Source organism: Lygodium microphyllum, chromosome 15 (assembly GCF_053477565.2).
Source record: "Lygodium microphyllum isolate KBCC chromosome 15, Lygodium_microphyllum_v1.1.10, whole genome shotgun sequence".
NCBI lineage: Eukaryota > Viridiplantae > Streptophyta > Polypodiopsida > Schizaeales > Lygodiaceae > Lygodium > Lygodium microphyllum.
Window position 1 is genome coordinate 28,030,965 of NC_141149.1, and position 19,981 is coordinate 28,050,945.

The 19,981-nt window shown below is 41.2% G+C and overlaps 1 protein-coding gene across 6 annotated transcripts; it reads left to right on the forward strand.

Annotated features, from left to right (window-relative positions):
* Positions 1–204: 204 nt before the first annotated feature.
* On the forward strand, positions 205–17,677 carry LOC148024377 (uncharacterized). 6 transcript variants are annotated; one of them, XM_087694012.1, is made up of 7 exons: positions 205–336; positions 13,340–13,506; positions 14,013–14,430; positions 15,645–16,167; positions 16,257–16,456; positions 16,602–17,118; positions 17,201–17,677. In XM_087694012.1, the coding sequence occupies exons 3-6, from the start codon at positions 14,110–14,112 to the stop codon at positions 16,992–16,994; spliced, it is 1,437 nt and encodes a 478-aa protein (XP_087550138.1). In that variant the 5' UTR covers positions 205–336; positions 13,340–13,506; positions 14,013–14,109; the 3' UTR covers positions 16,995–17,118; positions 17,201–17,677. The 6 variants fall into 6 exon arrangements, with proteins under 6 accessions (XP_087550138.1, XP_087550140.1, XP_087550136.1 ...); XM_087694014.1 differs by having other exon boundaries at positions 14,018–14,430; XM_087694010.1 differs by having other exon boundaries at positions 13,340–13,502.
* The last annotated feature ends 2,304 nt before the right edge of the window (positions 17,678–19,981 follow it).

Consider the following 19,981-nt stretch of genomic DNA (forward strand, 5'->3'; position numbering starts at 1 on the left):
GCTGTGTATAAAATTTTTTTAACATATAATTTTAAATAAATACCATTTGATATAACTATACGTATACATGTATGCATGCATATATACACACACATTGACACACATGTCTAGTTGTTATACTTATGTGTTGGAACATGTATGCCTAACAAGCATCGTTGCTATATAAGCGGGGCACGAAACGCAGTTCGTTTTTACGATACCGCGTGAAGCGCCGCCTACGTGCCTAGTTTCATTTCACTTTATTTTATTTTAGATAGACCAACCGATTTTTCCTGTCCGTGGTGTAAATCTTGTTTCCTGCGTCCGTCCTCCATCGCGGGCCGTCACACTGAGCAGGTGAGCTCCTGCAGTACTGTTTCCTCTGTCCCCCTAACAAGCTCTCGCACTCTGGTATTCTGTGTTATCTGCATATCCGTTCTGTTTATGTATCCTTAGAGACATGCCAGACATTTGTTCGCAAGAAACAGGAAGGAAATTCAGGCCATTCCCTAGGCTTTCTTGAAATTACGAGGAGAACAGGGAAGTTCGTCATGCATGGCCATGGTTAATTGGGGCTGTAGCTTGAGAAATTGATATTCATGATAAAACTGTAGCCTTTCTGATACTGTCCTGGAAGCAAAATTGATAGGCGATCGAGGTTCTAGATGTAGGCGAGAGTTCAGGAGAGCTGGGGCCTTCTTTATTATCTGTTGATATCAGAACACCGTTGCTGAATGGATATAATTCGAATTGCTGGATCTTCGTTATATGTCGCTCTTTGTGGTTATGGTCAGTTGATATCAGAAAACCCTTGCTGAATGGATATAATTTGAATTGCTGGATGTTCTTCTGTATTCCTGTTGGTGGCTAGGCATCAGGAGGCCATATGGCTAACAGTGCATGCTGTCTCCAGGACTTGAACTGATTGTTTCAGTTCATTTGATTGTTCGAATGTAGAAAGTGAAGCAAGGGAAGGGGATTGGGGATCACTCACTTTTAATCTCTTAGCTTATATGATGATGCTAAATTGCAAGGTACTTAATCCCTATTTCTGGGACTTGCGTGAAGCATGCAGTTTTGATCAATATAAGAATCGGCAATTGTCACCTCACGTTATTGTCAGTTGCAGCTCAAGAGCATTAATTCAGTTACTCACTTGCTACTGCACAGTCACACAATGGCCAAAATTCAGAAAAGGGTTGTTCTAGCCAGTTGGGACATCATTTGGGAGAAAAGAACAAGGTATGCACTTGATTTTGCAAAGAAAGTGGTGGGATTATTTGCGACAGAAAACTGCTCATTGCCTGCCATAATGTGGCCTGCCTGCCTGCCTGCCTGACTGCCTGAAAATAGGCCGACGTGCCTGTAATAAATGTGATGCCAGCTGAGGGAGTGGCATTTAGCAACTGGGCGGTAATTGAGTAGGTCTGAATAGCCTAATATGGCTGCAGCAGGATGCCTACAGAAATGGCATGCCTCCCTCTAATGTGCCTAGGGTGAACATTGCTGATAGAAGCAAAAGACTGATGGACATGACTAGTGCTAGAGCTCCAAACACCTTCGTCTTACTTAGACCAAGGCTCACAACCAAGAGATGGACATCGAAAATGATAGGAAATTATTCAGCAGAGAGAAGCTAAAATGTCAAGGTGCCACAGAGAGGGGCTGGGGGGAGGGAGCCGTGTTTGAGGATTGTTATTATGGCAAATTACTTCCATGGTTTTGGTCTGTATGATCCTTGGAGAGGTGGCTGCTCCATTGATTGATATCATCTACACCACCCTGGTTTTGCCCCACTTCGTGATCCCTTCTTCTATTCTTGTAGCCTTGTGTTTTCGTAATGTTTTGGCTCCATGTGTGCTTGCTACTTGCCTTTGAGTGTGTTTGGCTGGCTAGAAGACCTTTTGTAAATATTTCAAAACATTAATTCATTCTGTGAGAGAGAGAGAGAGAGAGAGAGAGAGAGAGAGAGAGAGAGAGAGAGAGAGAGAGAGAGGTAATGGCTCCATGCCCTGATGCACCGCATTAGTAAAACATAGTAAACGTGATGTGGATGCTTCAATGATGATTGCTGAGTCCTTCCCCTTTGAAATTCCAACTGCATTCATATGCGCAGGCTGCAAATCATTCCAACGATTCCCTAGAATTGGATTGGGAGCACCCGCTAGAATTTGCTAACTCTTCACTAGGGGAATATGTTCAACACAATCATAGCAACCTTCCAAATTGTGATGAGCAAGACATTGTGTTGTGCATGTTGACACATAGAAACTACTTCGATCTTTTTGTGCTTTTTATGAACGTGGAGTCATACTTCTTTTCATGGGCAGGATCTTGGTGATACCTTGGATCCATTGATAGCTGACTTCCATTCTATGGTGTGACTGTGAACAGGTTTTTGTGGGCCCTAGGGGTTTCTATGAGGTCGTGCTTACCACCACCATGAACTGATATGATCTTTTGGGCAGACTCCCCCTCTTCTTTGATAATCAGTTGGTACATGTGGTGCCATGGAGACCCATGGCTGGCTGATTTTCAATGTCTACTTTAATAGGAACGTCTAGTGTGGGTGAAAGTAGAAAGCTGCCCTGCAGTTTATTAGCCTTTGCGAAGGGATGCAATGGTAGGTATTGGTACGATGTTCATGTCTCCCAATATGAGGGGAGGCAACAGAAATTGATTGTGCATGTTGTGGGACACCTCAAGGAAAAGGTCCAATTGGTATGCATCCACTATGGTTTAGGTTTAACAGGGATACCTTTGCAGGTCATTAATTCACTTGTGGCAAGCTTGATCATTTCATGGCTGAGTGTTTGGATAAAAAGGACGTTAATGTTACGTGTAATGTGGATACTGATATGATAGACAAGGCACTATAGCAAGCTTGGTCATTTCATGGCCGAGTGCCTAGATAAAAAGGATAATAATGTTGCCTGTAACGTGGATATTGATATGATAGTTGAGGTACTGCTCGCTGAGGAGCAGATTCTACAAAAGGATGTGGCTTAGGATAAGTAGCTTGTGATTTCTTTAGATCTTGATGATGTTGGATGGGTTGATGTTCAATGCCAAAAGGGCAAGAAGATTGAAACTTAGTAGTTGATAGGTCCATAATTAGGCATTGAAGATTGCTTGTGTACATATATGTAGAAATAATAACTTTTCTAATGTGTTGTGTGCACTTGGCATGGACCCTTCTACTTTGAAGCAAACCACACAACCGCCATCGTAGGCTAAGGGTTCTTAGGATCATCCTAGGGATTTGGCGGCATGCCTTTCTTTTGATCATAAAGGCAAGGTGATGACTCCATGGGATTGTAAATACCCTCATTCGGCCTTGACAAATGGAAGTAACCCTTCCTTTGTGAAATCTGCTCACAAGGGGTAGAATGCTTTTGTTGTTTTGGTCAACTTTTTGGATGATGGGATTTTGGAGGTGTTAGCAGAGAAAGTTCAAGCGGGACTTGAGCAACATTGCTCATGATTCCTTTGGTTTGACACTGGTGGATTGCCACTTGGAATGTTCGTGGTATTAGCTCCCAGAGTAAACAGCATGACATGTGGTGGATTTTGTGTGGGAATAGTTGGGATGCTTTGTGTGCTCTTGAACACAAGAGTCATGATGATGCTAGTCGTATGTTCGATTGTCATGGATTTCGTCTTTTTATGCGGGTTGCAAGACAAGGTACTATTCAAGTGTCCTTATGATTATACATGAGAAATACTAGCCGATGCTTATCAAGCATAATGTTCATAGATGTTTTTGAAGGGCAAGTTCTATGGTTGGCTGGCCTTTATGTGCCTAATGACTCATTGCATTGTTAGGCCTTATGGAGCCATCTTCAGGATTCTCTAGCCTTGGAAAATTGGTCACCTTATGGGTGGTTTTAATATGTGTGTTGACCCGTCCTAGTCTACTTCAAAACATTTTGTGATGGATGCTCCGAAAAGCAGTGTTTGGAATGCTTTTGCGGTGGATGTTCTCAAATAGGATCTTTGTTCTTGGCTCTTGCCATCGGCTTTAGAATTTGCGTTTCACTTTGCCCAATACTTAGCTATGTGGTCTCGATTGGACTATATCTATGCCATGCATGAGGACTCCGTTTTATTAGGGATTTTGGAAATGCGCGTCTTGCAACAATATGCCTTATATGATCATTTTCCTTTATAGCTTGACATGATCAGGCACTCGATGGATGCTTTTGCCAATTTCTTGGATAGGCTACCCTTTCGATTCAACTCTTCCTTCTTGAGTCATGTTGTTTTCAAGGGATACATGACCTAGCTGCTAGAAAGGTTTTTATGTGACTTTTCACTAGATAGTTTGGATTCTTTCGAAAGATTGATTTCCAATGTCCAGAAGGTGTTAAGACTTTAGGATTTATCCTGCTTTGCCTACTAGGTAGTGTTTGCATGTTGTGGAAGACTTGTTGACCTTGGTTTGTCTATTGTTGCTTGATTTTCCGCAAGAAAATTTTTTGGTCTCCTTATTAGCATGATTGGGTAAACTTACTCAATGTTTTCAGTTGTGGTCTTACCAACAAGCTAAGCTCAGGAATTTGATCAATGGTCTTTGAGACAGTTCTTGTTAGACTCATAAATTCTTTCATGCCTTGCATGCATCCCCGATGTGAGAAAATGTGGCGAGACTGCAAAATGCGGATGGTCACATGGTCATGGACCCTTAAGCTATTGTATGTGTGTGTCGGGACTACTTTGCAAATCTTTTGGGTTTATGACAAGCATATTCTTCCCAGGTTGCTCAAGCCTGTACCGCCTTTTGTGGTTTAGTCAGAGATTAGGTTTCCCATGACATACATGACTTTCTCGAGACTGATATCTGTGAGGGCGAAGTTATGGATGCCTTGTTGCAGTTGGCTAATTATAAAAGCCCTAGCTGGGATGGTCTCACCAATGATTCCTTTGGCACCTATGCAACTCTTTTGGCAAAAGTGTTGGTTGTCATGTGCCAATAGGTTTGGGTTTTGAGCAGCATGCCTTCATTGTGGAAAGAGGGGTGATTAAGTTGATTTTGGAAGTTCCCTCCCCTTCGAAACTTATGCAATGGAGACTGATTTCATTGATGGGCTCCATGTATAAGTTCTTTGCAAAGGTGTTGGGAAACCGTCTATATAAACACTTGATCTTGTTCATCCTCACCAATATGGGTTTGTTAAGGATAGAAACATTCTTTATAATATTCTGAATGCACAAATGGCCATAGACTATGTGCGACACATGCAATAAGAGGTTATTTTGGTGCAATTAGATTTGGAAAAGGCGTTTGACTTCTTGGAATGGTCTTTTCGTGCAAATCTCACACAAACCATGGATTTGGGCCCTGCATACCCAGGTTGATCTACACCATAAATATGGGTGCTACTTCCTCTGTGATGCTAAATTTATTTAGGCTCCTCCTTCACAGTAGGTATCATGCATTATTTGTCATTCATTATCTGATAAGTTCTAGTGGAGAGAGAGGAGCATGTGCTAGTACCTTCATAGCTGGTGATTGATATTGGTCTTGTAATGTCTCATATCTTAGCATATGGATTCCATTTCTTGAGTATCTTTTTGCTTCTGAGTTCTTTGTGCAACGCTCTTTTCTTTTGCAATGTTTCTCTTTCTCTTTCCTTTGTCTCGTGTTTAACAGTCTATTACAACAGTTTTCCACGCTTCCATCAGTGCATCCACTTTTGACACTTTCTTGGGAGGATAAAATAGAGGAGAGACCAAAGTTTAATTGCATGGCTCATCTTGGATTGACCTTGATGGCTGATACTGTTGAGATATCGAGTTTCATTCGTGATATGCCAGGGTGACCGTTGTGCATTTATGTCACCGACTTGTTAGCTGTAGATGCGGTTGGTACACCGCCCATGAATAATATTTAGATGACAGCTATCCTTATCTACTCTAGTCCGTGGCTCAGTTAGTATGCCACCTTAGTTAGTTGAGTTTGGTTTGAGACCCATATATAGGGTTCTTCTATTTCTCTGTACTTGAGTTCTTTTGGCTTACACAACTAAGAAGAGGAAAACTGTTTTCAGCCTCCACCTGTGTGTGTATTCTCCCATTGTGAAAGCAAGAAAGCTACAAGTGAGACTCCTTCCTTCTCTCCCACAATCCTGACATGGTATCAGAGCCTGGTTTGTGGTAAGGAGCTCAAGAAATCAAACCAAGTTCGTGGTGTTCTGGTAAGAGGACCAGTATTGCTTTCATTTTTCTGTTTTGGGAGCAAGTCTCTGCAGGTAGCATAGCCGGAAAGTGCAAGAGTGCATTGTCTTAGATTGAGATGCCCTTTACGGTGTAGCAAGAGGGCAGTATATGCTGTGGGAGAGGGCTTTAGTCCTTGGTTGCCCTGTTTTTTTGATTCGAGGCCATTTCGGAGCCTATTTTGGAGGCGGAAGTTTTCGCACGCACTCAGAAAAAGGCCCTGATTTTTGCTGTGCGACCACTGTTCTACAGGTCGGTGAAAAGTTACCGTAGCTATTGCATCGTATGCCTGTGCGCAGAGACATTGGGAGTTACAGAATCATCCTTGTTGCCTGTTGATGCAAAATTGTCACTAGGAAGTAACTGTGTGGTCAAACACCACTTTCGTCAGTTTTGCAGATTTGCCCTTGTGAGGCTGAAGCTGTGTTTTTTGCAGTGACAGAATTTTTTGCAGTGTTCTGTAATGGCGTCTGATTTTATTTCACAGATCGTCACTGAAAAGCTTGACAAGAACAACTTCCAAGTATGGAAGTTTAGAATAACGAATTTCCTTATGGGAAAAGGATATTGGGAATTTGTTGCAGGAAATGAAGAAGAACCAGTTCTTCCTGATGTTTCCAATCAACAGCAAATGCAGGCATTTAAAGGATGGCATGAGAGAGCCAGAAAAGTTATGTACTGGCTGTCTATCAGTATTTCAGACTATGATTGTGCATATTCAGGATGCAAGTACGTCAAAGGAGGTATGGGATACTTTGTCAAAAATGTATAGCACAAATACGCAAGCCAGGAAAATGCAGGTCAAGCAAGAGTTGCACAATGTGCAAAGAGAAAGTATGAGCATCAATGACTACCACATGAAGGTGAAAAAGATTGCAGATGTACTTGCTTCCATTGGGTCGCCAGTGGAAGATGATGATTTAGTTTCTGTGACCTTGAATGGTCTAGGAAAGGATTATGCACAGTTCCGAACATCCATTTCCATCCGTGAAAGATTTTCTGATTTTGAGGAGTTAATTGCTCTTCTAATTTCTGAGGAGCAGAGAAATGGTGGTGCATCTTCTTCAGGAGGAACTTCAAAAGAAGCTGTCTTCTACTCAAATGCTGGAAGAGGTAGAGACAGAGGTAGAGGAGGCCGATCTGGAGGTCGTGGTAGAAATCAGAATATGCAGCAAACTCAAGAAAACCAGTCCTATGGAGGAGGACGTGGTAACTCTAGAGGCAGAGGGAGCCAAAGAGGTCGTGGTGGATGGCAAAGATGACAAAAAGCAAACAGCAATGTTGAATGCTACTATTGTGGTAAAATGGGTCATATGGCTAAAGACTGCTATAAAAAGCAGAATGACATCATGAATGGAAAATTGCAACAAGGGAATTATGCATCTTCTAGTAGACAGGGTGATGACAGAAATGAGCATTTGTTTATGGTGCAGCACATGACCAATTCTGTGACAAGTGCAAAAGAAAGCAATGATGTGTGGTATGTTGACTCAGGTGCATCAAACCACATGACAAGTCATGCAGAATGGATGCAGGATGCAGGATGCAAGGAAAATGGAAAAACCAGGATTTGTGGAGACTGGTGATGATATTGCACATCCTATTGTGCAGATTGGAAAAATTCCTTTGTCTATGTAGGATGGGAAAAAGAAATATTTGTCGGATGTATTTCATGTCTCGAATATCACCAAGAACCTGGTTTCTGTTGGTCAAATGGTTGAGCAGGGCTTGCAGGTTAGATTTAATCCTCATGGATGCTTTGTTGAGGATATGAAAAATAATGGTCGCTTGATAGTAAAAGGAAAGAAGAAGGGCAGAATGTTTACGTTGGATGCAGACATGCCTGAATTGAGTACAGCAATGTTTGCACATGGGACCGGTGTAGTTGCAGATATTGATATCTGGCATAAACGCATTGATCATGTTAATGTACAACGACTTAAATCAATGCAAGCCCAAAATATTGTTGTAGGATTGCCTAAATTTAAGGTTGCAGAAATGCATAAGGTATGTGAAGCCCGCCAATTTGAAAAATAGGCAAGGAAACCATTTCCTAGACATGTTCAAGAGAGTAAGAAGCCATTGGAATTAATCCACTCTGATGTGTGGACTACTAAAGCTGCATCTATTGGAGGCTGTCATTATTTTGTCACTTTTATTGATGACTATAGCAGAAAAGTTTGGGTGTATTTTATGAAAAAGAAAAGTGAAGTTTTTGGGCATTTCAAAACTCTTAAAGCTATGGTTGAAAAAGAAACAGGCCTACAAATAAAATGCCTAAGGTCAGATGGAGGGGGAGAGTACATCTCAAATGAGTTTGCAAGGTTCCTGCAGGAGCATAGCATAAAGCAGCAATATTCATGCAGTCATACCCCACAACAAAATGGAATTGCAGAAAGGAAAAACATGTATATTGGAGAGGTATCTCGTGCCATGCTCAACGAAAAAGACTTGCCAGATTTTTACTGGGCTGAAGCAGTTGCTACAGCAGTCTACATAATGAACATGACTCCCACTGCAGCAATACATGGGATGACTCCAGAGGAGAGGTATACTAGTAGGAAACCAGATATTTCTCATTTGAAGATTTTTGGTTGCATTGCCTATGCTCATGTGCCAGATGAGTTGAGATCCAAGTTGGATCCAAAAGCTGAGAAGTGCATCTTTATTGGTTACTCTCTGTAGCAGAAAGGGTATAGATGCTATAACCCTTCTATTCGTAAGTTTATAGTAAGCAGAGATGTTGTTTTTGATGAGATGAGTAGTTGGTATAAACCAGTAAATGTGATTGATGATGTAGATGCACAAAATGGTAATGCTACATAGAATTCGCAGCAGCAGTCACAAAATATTAGTGGACCTGGAGTGTCCTCTAGCAGTGGTTCACATTCTTCGCCATGGACAGGCAGATTGAGATCAGGAGAATCTCCTCAAAACAATGCAGATAGTGATATGCAGGTTTCACGAAAAGGAAAAAAGAAGGTAGATCAGCCCATGTTTGATGTGAATGCAGGTTACTCTTATGTGAATGGTGAATCCAGTGGCTCAGAACAGAGCATTGATGATGAGTTGGGTATTCCTTCTATTATTACACCTGGAGTAAGGAAGACCAGGGATGTTTTGAGAGCACCTGGGAGTGAACCTACTTTGTGCAGGTCTACCAGAGCTAGGTATCTTGTGGATACACTGAAATATGATGGATTTACAGCCATTCACTATGCCTATATGGTTAAAGTGATACAGGAACCAGAATCCACTTCTTTTGAGCAAGCCATGGGAAAAGAAATATGGGAGAAAGCCATGGATGAAGAAATGGATGCCTTGGAAGCAAATGCTACATGGGAATTGGTACCTTTGCCTAAAGATAAGAATGTAATTGGTTGTAAGTGGGTTTATAAGGTGAAACACAATGCAGATGGTTTTGTGAATAGATACAAGGCAAGATTAGTAGTCAAGGGGTATACACAAACATATGGCATTGATTATGAAGAAACATTCAGTCCGGTTGCAAGGATGGCAACTGTAAGAGCAGTCATTGCTATGGCTGCATCAAAGGGATGGTATTTACATCAGATGGATGTAAAGAATACCTTCTTGCATGGTGATTTGCAAGAAGAGGTCTATATGGAGTAGCCACCAGGTTATGTACATGCTGTTTATCCTGAGTTTGTTTGCAGGTTGAAGAAAACCTTGTATGGCTTGAAGCAAGCACCTAAAGCATGGTTTGACAAGATAGGATAGTATCTTGTCACTATTGGCTTTCAGATTTCCAAGGCAGATTTCTCACTTTATGTGAGAAAAACAGAGAAATGTATTATGCTACTTGTCATTTATGTTGATGATTTGATTATGACAGGTGATAGTGATAAAGATATCATTCATGTGAAAATGCTATTGAAGCAAAAGTTTGAGATGAAGGATTTGGGAGAGCTGTGTTATTTCTTGGGCATTGAGGTGATTAGATCACCAAGTGGGATACGGCTCTTGCAGAGGCAGTATGGATTGGACATGCTGTCCAAATATGGGATGATAGGCTGTAAGCCTATTTCAGTTCCTTTGGAGCAAAATGTGAAGCTGAGCGCAGATGCAGGTGAGCTTCTCGAAGACCCTACTATGCACATACGCATAGTAGGAAGTTTGATTTATATGACTATTACGAGGCCAGATTTGAGCTATGCTGTTGGATTGGTAAGTTGGTTTATGCAGGCTCCAAGGAAACCCCATTTGGATGCGGCTAGACACATACTCAGGTATGTGAAGTCCACATTGCAGTATTGACTATTTTATGAGATTGGGGTTCGGATACAGTTGCATGGATACACTGATGTTGATTGGGCTGGTAGTATTTCTGATAGACGATCTACCAGTGGATATGTGTTCTCTTTTGGGAGTGTTGCAGTCACTTGGAGTAGCAAGAAACAGCCTACAATTGCCTTATTGAGCACAGAGGCTGAGTACAGGGGTGCCGTAATGGCTGCATGTGAGGTAGCTTGGTTGCATAAGCTACTTTATGATATGCATCAGCCTACAAATGGGCCAGTTGTCATTTATTGTGACAACATGAGTAGTATACACTTGGCAAATAACCCAGTCTATCATGCTAGAACAAAGCACATTGAGGTGCATTATTCCTATGTGTGGGAGAGGGTTTTACTAGGTCTTATTGATCTAGTTTATGTCAGCACAGAGGATCAGGTAGCCGACATATTCATGAAGGCATTGGGCGCAGAGAAATTGCGCAAGTTCAGAGACTTGCTTGGTGTGCAGGAATTGGGATTGAGCTCGAGGGGGAGTGTTGAGATATCGAGCTCCACTCGTGATATGCCAGGGTGACCGTTGTGCATTTATGTCACCGACTTGTTAGCTGCAGACGCGGTTGGTACACCGCCCGTGAATAATAGCTAGATGACAACTATCCTTATCTACTCTAGTTCGTGGCTTAGTTAGTATGCCACCTTAGTTAGTTGAGTTTGGTTTGAGACCCATATATAGGGTTCTTCTATTTCTCTGTACTTGAGTTCTTTTGGCTTATACAACTAAGAAGAGGAAAACTGTTTTCAGTCTCCACCCGTGTGTGTATTCCCCCATTGTGCAAGCAAGAAAGCTACAAGTGAGACTCCTTCCTTCTCTCCCACAATCCTGACAGATACCACTCTCTTGCCCTGAGGAACATTGATGCCCTTTCATACTAGTAGATGGCTCTTTTGGGTCCTTCGTGGTCAATGCTGATCTTTGGAGTAGAGTCTTTGATCTTTTGCAGGATCGGTAACCCTTTCTTGTTCTAGATTTTGATTGTCCTTGGCAGGATTGGGATCTCGTAGGGGCTTTGACCCTTCAATCTTCTTTAGTCAATCAAATTTATCATTTCATGATCTGAGATCGCACATGGCATAGGGATAAATAAATCTAACAAATCTCCCTTTCGGGTCATGGGTGGTTGAACTTGTGATACGAAATATATGGAAAAAGGAAAATAAAAGGTATTACCTCTAAGAGACAGTGTCTAATTCTGTACAATGATTTTGAAAAGGAGATACATAAGTGAGAGAGATGCACTGCGAGAAAGATCATGACATGGTCTATTGAAAAGCTCAAGGACCCGAAATAAGGCATGGTTCAAAGATGCATCTGTATAGCTTAGAAGCTAATCAAAAGCCAGCATGGCTTAGCGGCACTGAGCACATGACCAGAGGCCAAATACATGGGTATAGCTTTCATGATAAATTCAAAGGTCATGTGGTTAGTGGTTACAATCCCCTCTAAAATATAGCTCCTAATAGCATCATAAAAGAAAAATATAATTCTTTTTGGATAAAAATTTGATCAGAGTACCCCACAGAGTAAGGGTTTGGAAAGGTCTTAACACATGCATTGGCATGGTCAGTGTCTAATTGGAGCTCATGATGATGGATTGGCAAGCTATGGAGGGTGAAGCTCCATGGGGTAGAGAGAGAGAGAGAGAGAGAGAGAGAGAGAGAGAGAGAGAGAGAACTTTTGCAAGTACACAAGAAGCTGAATAGATTGATGTGATAGTTTGTGATGAAAGTACAAGTGATGGGGCTCGAATATATAGGCTGAGGTATTCACCTACACCTTTGACCCTTATTAAATGCTAAGTAGTGTAATCGGTGTTCACACCTAAACATGCACTTTTACACACAATAATGTGTGTTCACACACGGGAATAAATTAATCTAACACTCCCTCTCCACAGAACCTGTAGGTTATGATATGATATGATTGACTAAGGAGGGAGTTTGGCATATAAAGGACAAAACAATGCCAAAAATAGTAGAAGTTGGCTAGCTTTTAACACTGATCGGCGAGCAATAAATGCTCCAATACACATCATCATGGCCATAGAAAAATGCCTAAAATACCTAAGGGAATTCAAGAGTTTGCTGCAGTAGGAATTAGGGTTTAGTAACCAACTTAGGTCCTGTGCCAGAAAATCAAAGACTTACTACTTGAAATCAGCAGCTGGAATTCAAGGAATTGCCATATATTTCAAGAAGCCAGCCATCACAATTGCTTTTTGGGCTAGATTTGACCAGCCAAGGGACAATTAGAGGCCAATCCCTTGTTAGAGCAAGGGGCAAATTGATAAGCAGGCTTGTTGGTCATTTATGACAGCAAGTGGTATTGGAAATCAAAGGAGATTGGAACCTAATCTCAGTGTACTTCATCTAATATTATTAGAAGCTAAAGAAATACTACAAGAGGTGCCGGTTTTGGGGCAAACTGGGAGTCTATTGTCCAATACTAAGTGGTAATGTTTTTATTTTCAGTTAATGTGAGTTTTATCCTTGCCGTAATTAGTGTTAAATCAGGTCATCACCACCCTTTCTCCGAAAGGAAGGCTGGTTTCATAAGTCCATTATATTTGGTCTTTTTTGGGGCTGTTTTAAAGAGAGAAATTTGTGGTTAAATTGTCACTAATTGCCATGGTTTTTTGGCCTAGTTTATGCTTGCTTAATGGTAGCTCTTTGGGATGTAATGTCCATGTTGGATAACTGGGAATGAGATTTTCTGATCTATATGCTAATCCAAAGGAACTCTAGATTGGAACTAGTTGCCACACTTGCAAGTACCTTCAGCACCAATGAACAGAATTATTGAAGAAAGAGAACTCATTTCATGACAGATTACTTGAATGACATGTGGGCTGAGACATCCTTTAAGCATGTTGAAACTGCTGCATTTTACTGCAAGTCTCTTGAGAATCACTTTGACCAAGGGAATCATGCATGATCCAGAGGAAGACACCCTGGATGGAACTTGACAAAGTCTGAAGAACATGTCAAAAAGTAGGTAATGACAGACACTGCTTCGTTTCTGCTTGATCCCTTTACTGGTGGTTTTGGAGTAGTGAAATAGCAAAGATAGAACTCGTTATAAAATTTTATTACATGAAAATAGTCATTGCTATGATAATTGATGAGACATATGTGGAAACTCATGAATGCTCGATGCACTAATAAAGGGAATTCTTTTCTACCACATGTTTGGTCAACTTATCAAATGTGGTTCACTGCTTTGATAATACTTTCCGTCTTCTGTAAAGATGGTCTTTTGCTTCATTCCATGTGTAGTGTTGCAAATATCTCAAAGTGATTTCTTTTTATCTTGGGATTGGTGGGTTACTTTTGTTGTTGGTAATCTTTTCTGGCTCTTTTTTATGGATTCTGCAGAGTTCACTTGGGGAGGCTTTACTTGCTTTTTGGAAAGCTAACAAAGCATTCTTTCTTTAGTAAATCTGCATATGCTGACAAAGTGACAAGGGGTTGACAGTTTGAGATGTTTATTTCTTGCAACAGAACAGATGGTTTGGTGTATGTGATGCGATCCCATATGCTGTAGCATTGCCCTTCAGTGTCCTAGAGGTAGAATACAGATTTTCTGGGTTGATCTTCAATGCCTGATTCAAAAGATGAGGAAAGGGATGAAGAATGGTTTAAGGAAGTCTATGGAAAAGATTACACTGGACGCACCAGGCTTGGCAATGAAATGGCTAGAGAAGACAGTAGCTCTAAAAAGCGAGCCATAACTCAGGTACCACCTGAAGGAGATGAGGAAGATGCCCCAATAGATCCGAATGCAGTGCCTACCGATTTTACAAGTAGAGAGGCCAAAATGTGGGAAGCTAAAGCCAAAGCCATTGAAAGGAATTGGAAGAAGAAAAAAGAAGAGGAGCTTATTTGTCGCATATGTGGCGAGTATGGCCATTTTTCTCAGGTATTCTTCTTGGCAAGCTAGGTTTATATCCTATTTGGAACTATTGTTACTTCTTCTGTAGTATGATAAATGCCAAGTCATTGAAAGAAACATGGGCTATCTATAAGAGCTTATTCTGGCTTTCTGAGCTGTTATGTTTTCTCATTCATGTAGTCCCAAAATCTTGTTACAAAAGCGGTCTCTTGTTTGCATCACATGTCTCAAGTACTGCAGTAAATGTTGTATCTCCTTTGGGAGGCTCCTGTTGCGTGGGCAGTCCTAAATAGTGCAACTGTTTTACATCATGCAAGTAGTCTCGTTCGTTTTGTTTGGCTGCATGAGACTGGGTGTTACAACAATATATTTAAAGAATAGGTCAACATTTTTTGCTATTGAATGGGTAAATATTTTATGCCGTTCTAGTGTTAACTACATGGGGGCTGGAATCTTCACTTTTGATGGTGTTCAAAGGAATGGATCACATGAGCTCAGAGCTATGATCAAGCTGTACATTACTGAAGATTTCTTTAACTACATAGTAGCCTTTGAAGGCTGTACAGGTCTCAATTATCGGAATTTTGGCATCAATAAATCTGTAACTTTCTCTTGATGCTACTTTGCTAATAAAGCTAATTTTATAGTAGCCTCTGAAGGCTGCAATGATGCTAATTTACTAATGAAGCTGATTTCATAGTAGCTTCTGAAGGCTACAAAGGTTTCAGTTATCAGAAATTTGCATCAATAAAGTAATGACTTCTTCTTGATGCCACTTTGCTACTAAAGCTAACTTTGTCATAGTGTGCCATACATTACAGTTTATGATTGCAATCCTATGCTTTTCATCCATTCTATGTAGGCACTGTCCTTATGTGGTCGCAGCTATGAAGGTAGTGTCACTGCCTTTGAAGCTAGCCATCTTTTTTTCCTGACGTATGGAAAGTTGAAAGCTTGCATTCCAAGTTACTACAGGCTTAATTCCAAGTGATGTCATTAGAGGAGGGCATTACAGGTTTAATACGCCGAGTGAAGTTCAATTCCTCTCTATCTGCCTTCGATGTTATATTAGTACTTTCATTGTTTAAGAATTAAGCTGTGAGCCATTTTGAGACCTCAGGAGCACAACTGAACAGTTAAAACCAAGGATCTTGTGAGAAAATTGGCCGTTGGACTGTTAGTGGCATACAGCTGGTGGTGCACACACCAATGTAATGTACTTAACCAAACCATCATTGCAGGGGTGCCCTACCACTTTAGGAGTAAATCGCAAGCAAGGGGAAGTAATAGAAAGGGTTCCTGTCAAAGATAAGAGATTGAAGCCAAGAATTATAGGAACAGCAGGGGCCACCATACAGGGGATTGAAAGGGAAACAGGATGCCGCTTACAGCTGGAAGACAACCTCACTGGGGGGAATGGAGATTTTTCAGTACGCATATCAGGCAAGAATCATGTGATGGTTGGAAGGGCAGTGGATGCAGTAAAGAAGTTGATCGATCAGGTGCAAGTAGATCGAAAGCCACACACTCTTCGAAAACCACATGGACCGCAAAACCGTGTTCCTAACATGGACTCTTTAAGGGCAGCACAAATGCAGCATGTTGCTCACCAGAGAATGCAGCAAGATTCAAGTTTTCTGTCTCACCCTGGGCAAGATGGTCCTTTTAGCAGTGATCAATACAGCAATGTCGAGCAGCTGGAAGCAAGCCACCCATGGGAATCAGAAAGTCAGAACAGACCTTATGCGTATGGGTACAAAGGAGGTCTGTGCATAGAAGAGTGGGTGCTTCTTGCTACTTATTGTCAAGATGCTGTATATATTGATGTAAATTTGCTTTTGATGTACATTCAGGTTCCCAGTATGATGATGGCAGGGTAAGTCTTAAGGGAACTGGCAATAGCAGAGACCAGCATCACGGGTCTAATGTGATTGACCAGCAGCCCATACCCAAGTCACTTGAAGCACTTGAACACAGATTTGTCGAGGAGACAATGCAGCTAACCAAGGATGTGAATGATGCAGAAGACAATGAAAATGCTAGGCATCGCGAGGTTCAACTTTTATGTGCTTCTTTCACTTGTTATTTGAGACATTCTGTTTTTCAGATAGTTGATATCAAAATCATATACTTCTTTGAGTGCTGTATCAATGAATGTGAACTATCTTAGATTGGTCATTGCCTGTTTGTTTTGTCAGGCCATGAGAGAGATTCAAGAACAGTTCCAACAAAAGATGGTAACCCTTAGAGCCCAACAGGCTAAGCGCAGGGAAGAGTTCTTGCGGCATGAAGCACAGCTTAGGCAGCAAGAATACCAACACTACCAGCAGTCCCAGGCTAGTCCAAACTATTACAGCTATGACGCCAGTGGATCGTTGCCTGGCTTCAACAGTGGTGCTCGTGAACCACTTGGTTATGGATTAGGTTTAGCTGACAGAAATGAAAGTTTTGCAGGGTATAGCTCCTTTAGAGGAGAGGGAGTTTATTATAATAATAATACTATGCGCCCTTACAGAAATGGTGCTCATGAATCTAGCATGTTTCATTCTGGGGGGAGCCAAAGCTATGATGCAGGCCCCTACCGATATTAATATTTTTAGGTGTCTGGCCATCTGATTAGGAACTGTCATGCTGTTCATGTATCAAATCGACATATGTGCCATGCTGGTTTCTTATCACTGGTTTTCTATGAGTTTATTTTCTTGGGATACAAAGGTAATAACTTAGTTGTACTCAAGTTCTGGAAAGTGTCTTTAATGTCGTCTAGTGAGTTGATTTTTCTTTATTTGTGTACTAGTTCAAGTGCATTGGACAAATACCTGAAGGGGCTGTATAGCAGGGTGTTGGAGCAAAATCAGCAGTAAAAGCACACAAAGCCACTTTTGGAGGGGATGTAAAAAGAAGTTGGGAAGGGGGAGTATAGATTCATTGGGGACAATGATAGGCAGAGATGAACAGGTTGTGACATGCTCAAGTACCAGGGACAACCCCTTGGAGCTCCTGCCATAATGATAATATGCTTAAAGCTGGCAGCAATGTCCTCTAAAGTGTAAAGGCATTCTGCAATTTGCCAAAATGCTACCCTGCTTACCATCGAAGAGGAATTGGTGCTAGTCTTTCCCAATGTGACCTGGATCTCCCAAACCTTAATGGTGTATCATGGTGTAAGATCCACCCTGTGATAAGATACTGTTCTATACCAGTGTCCTGTGGAAGATGGTGCCAAATGCTGCCAGTGGAATGCTCCGCTGTGAGGGAATCTATAGCCCACGAGTTTCCGTCCTATGAATAATTGTGTACATCTTTGTTAGACTTAATAGTGTATTAATCAAAGAAGTGGCCAGTGTAAGGTAGTTAATGAAAGAGGCTTTTTCCCCTAACTATAGTTGGTGGTTAAGTTAGGGTTGCATTAGAGCTTTAAGGTCTGGTCAAAATGAGGGTTCTCATCTTGACAAAATCCTCACTCTAAAAAGATAAAAAAGAAACCTCCATTAGCTGCATGTGTAATCATTCTTCAGCTTGCAAAGAAGGAATTCAACTTGCTTCCACTAGCTTCTTGCTTCTATTTGTTAACAACTGGTATCAAAGCCAGCTGCCCCTTGCTCCCACACCCGTTCCCTTAACTTGTTTCTCCTCAATGACTTCTTTTGTCACTAATAACTTACAACTCTATCATATAAATCTTTCTTTCCAACCTCATTTCATTCCCAACAGACTGGGTAGAGCTGGTTTTTTTTGGGAGTTGGGTAGGTGATTCAAGGTGGTTTTCAGATCTGTTTTGTTGTCTACTTGCTAGTATCTCTTTTAGGATTGTATTGATCTTTGTGGTGCTGTCTTTACATTGCTCTAGATCTATTTAAGTAAGTGTTTTGCTCAGAGAACTGAAAGACACTCCCAAGCGTGTACAAAGCTTTCACAGTTTTGAATTATATTCCTTTTATCAAAATAGAGTTGCAATGGTTAACTAGGCGAGATTACGGTTGAGGGGAGTATCTGTGCTAAAATTTGGAGAAAATTTAGTCACTGTTTAAATTATTTTTGAGGTGTTTTGAGGTTCCTGTACCGCAGATATATTCCTGGTAAGAATCCAGTCCATCCTTGCTTGGGAGCTTAGTCCATCACTTTGCTTATCTTGGGCAGCTTTTTTTAGATACTAATTCAGTGGGTAATTGGCTTTGTTGAGTGAAAGATTGGCTAATTTGCAGAGCTACTTTTGGTCAGGAAATTGCAAAGTTGCCTTTTATATACCCAACAAGGGGTTGGGTTGTGTGTCATATACTTTCTATGAAAGGGTCTTTTGGATAGTGTGTATGCATTTTCAGTCACATTATGATAATGTTTCTGGGTTTCCTTGGCCATGGGGATAATTTGGATGATACAAACTATTCCTTCTCGACACCCATGTGGCAGTACCCCTGAATCAAAGCTTCTCACCTGCTGAGTAATGCTCTCTAGTGGTCTAGAGAGTGCGTCCTTGCGTTTTGATGTATTTGCATTGTGCTCAATAAAGCCCTATCTTGGTTACCCCTAACTAGAACAAAGAATTTTGTAGTTTTATCAAAGCTTCTACTCTTGCTATTAGCAGCGTGCACAAGCAGGAAATTGACTTAGAGCAAAAACTGCTGTGTTTGCTGGTTTGGAATAAAAGGACATTCCATCACAAAGTGTGAGCATTTGGGCCTCATCTACTCCCAAACGTTTTGATACGACCTCCTCGGCAAAGCTTGTGTTCAATGTGGATCACAAAGCCCTTCTTTCCTTGTGTAAACAGCGGAACTTGCCAGACAGACTTGCAAGTTGGGTCTACTACTACAAAAATTGGATTACGAAGTGGTTCATCACCTTTGTTCTTAGCACTTGCTTGCGGACTTTTTCTCTTGCCTCGCTTTTGTAGTAGCATGGAAAGGCATCGACACTAGTTCACAAGATGCCTATCTCTTCCACCATCTTCAAGGAGTCCTCTAACCTGATCGGTTGGATGCCTTCTCAATGAAGATGAGATAGTAGACATGGACAACCATTATCTTTGATTGCAATACATGTTAAAAGGTTATGACCTGATATATGCTCATATGGATGAAGGGGATTCAATGCAAGATGAGGTTAGGTGTATTTAGGACTTGATGGAGCAACCCTAAAAAATAGATGAAATCATTTGGGATGCTAAGGTTGGTCACCACTACTTGGAACTATCTTCTAGAGTTCTTGGGTTTTCGTACATTCTTGTATCAAATATATGTAGGAAAAGGATTGCCAAAAAAGTAGAGAGAGTCCAAAATGGTAGTTATGGAGTCTCAAGGTTACGTATCTCCAAAGATGATGGTTTAGTCAGCTTTGTGAATGATTGGTAGACAGCCAAATGAGTGTTTGAATTGCATGATCCAAAATACTTGCATGCCATCAATGTGAGAGTGCCAATACTCAATAGTTTTGATAGCGGGTGTTTCTAGGCATGTAACCTTTAGGAGGGAAATATTTGGGAAGTTGACATTGCACTTATCCTAGGGTGACTTGTACTAGTTGTTCCTTATCATATGAAAGGAGTGGGAGCGATTATGCTTATAGCTATTGGTCTTAG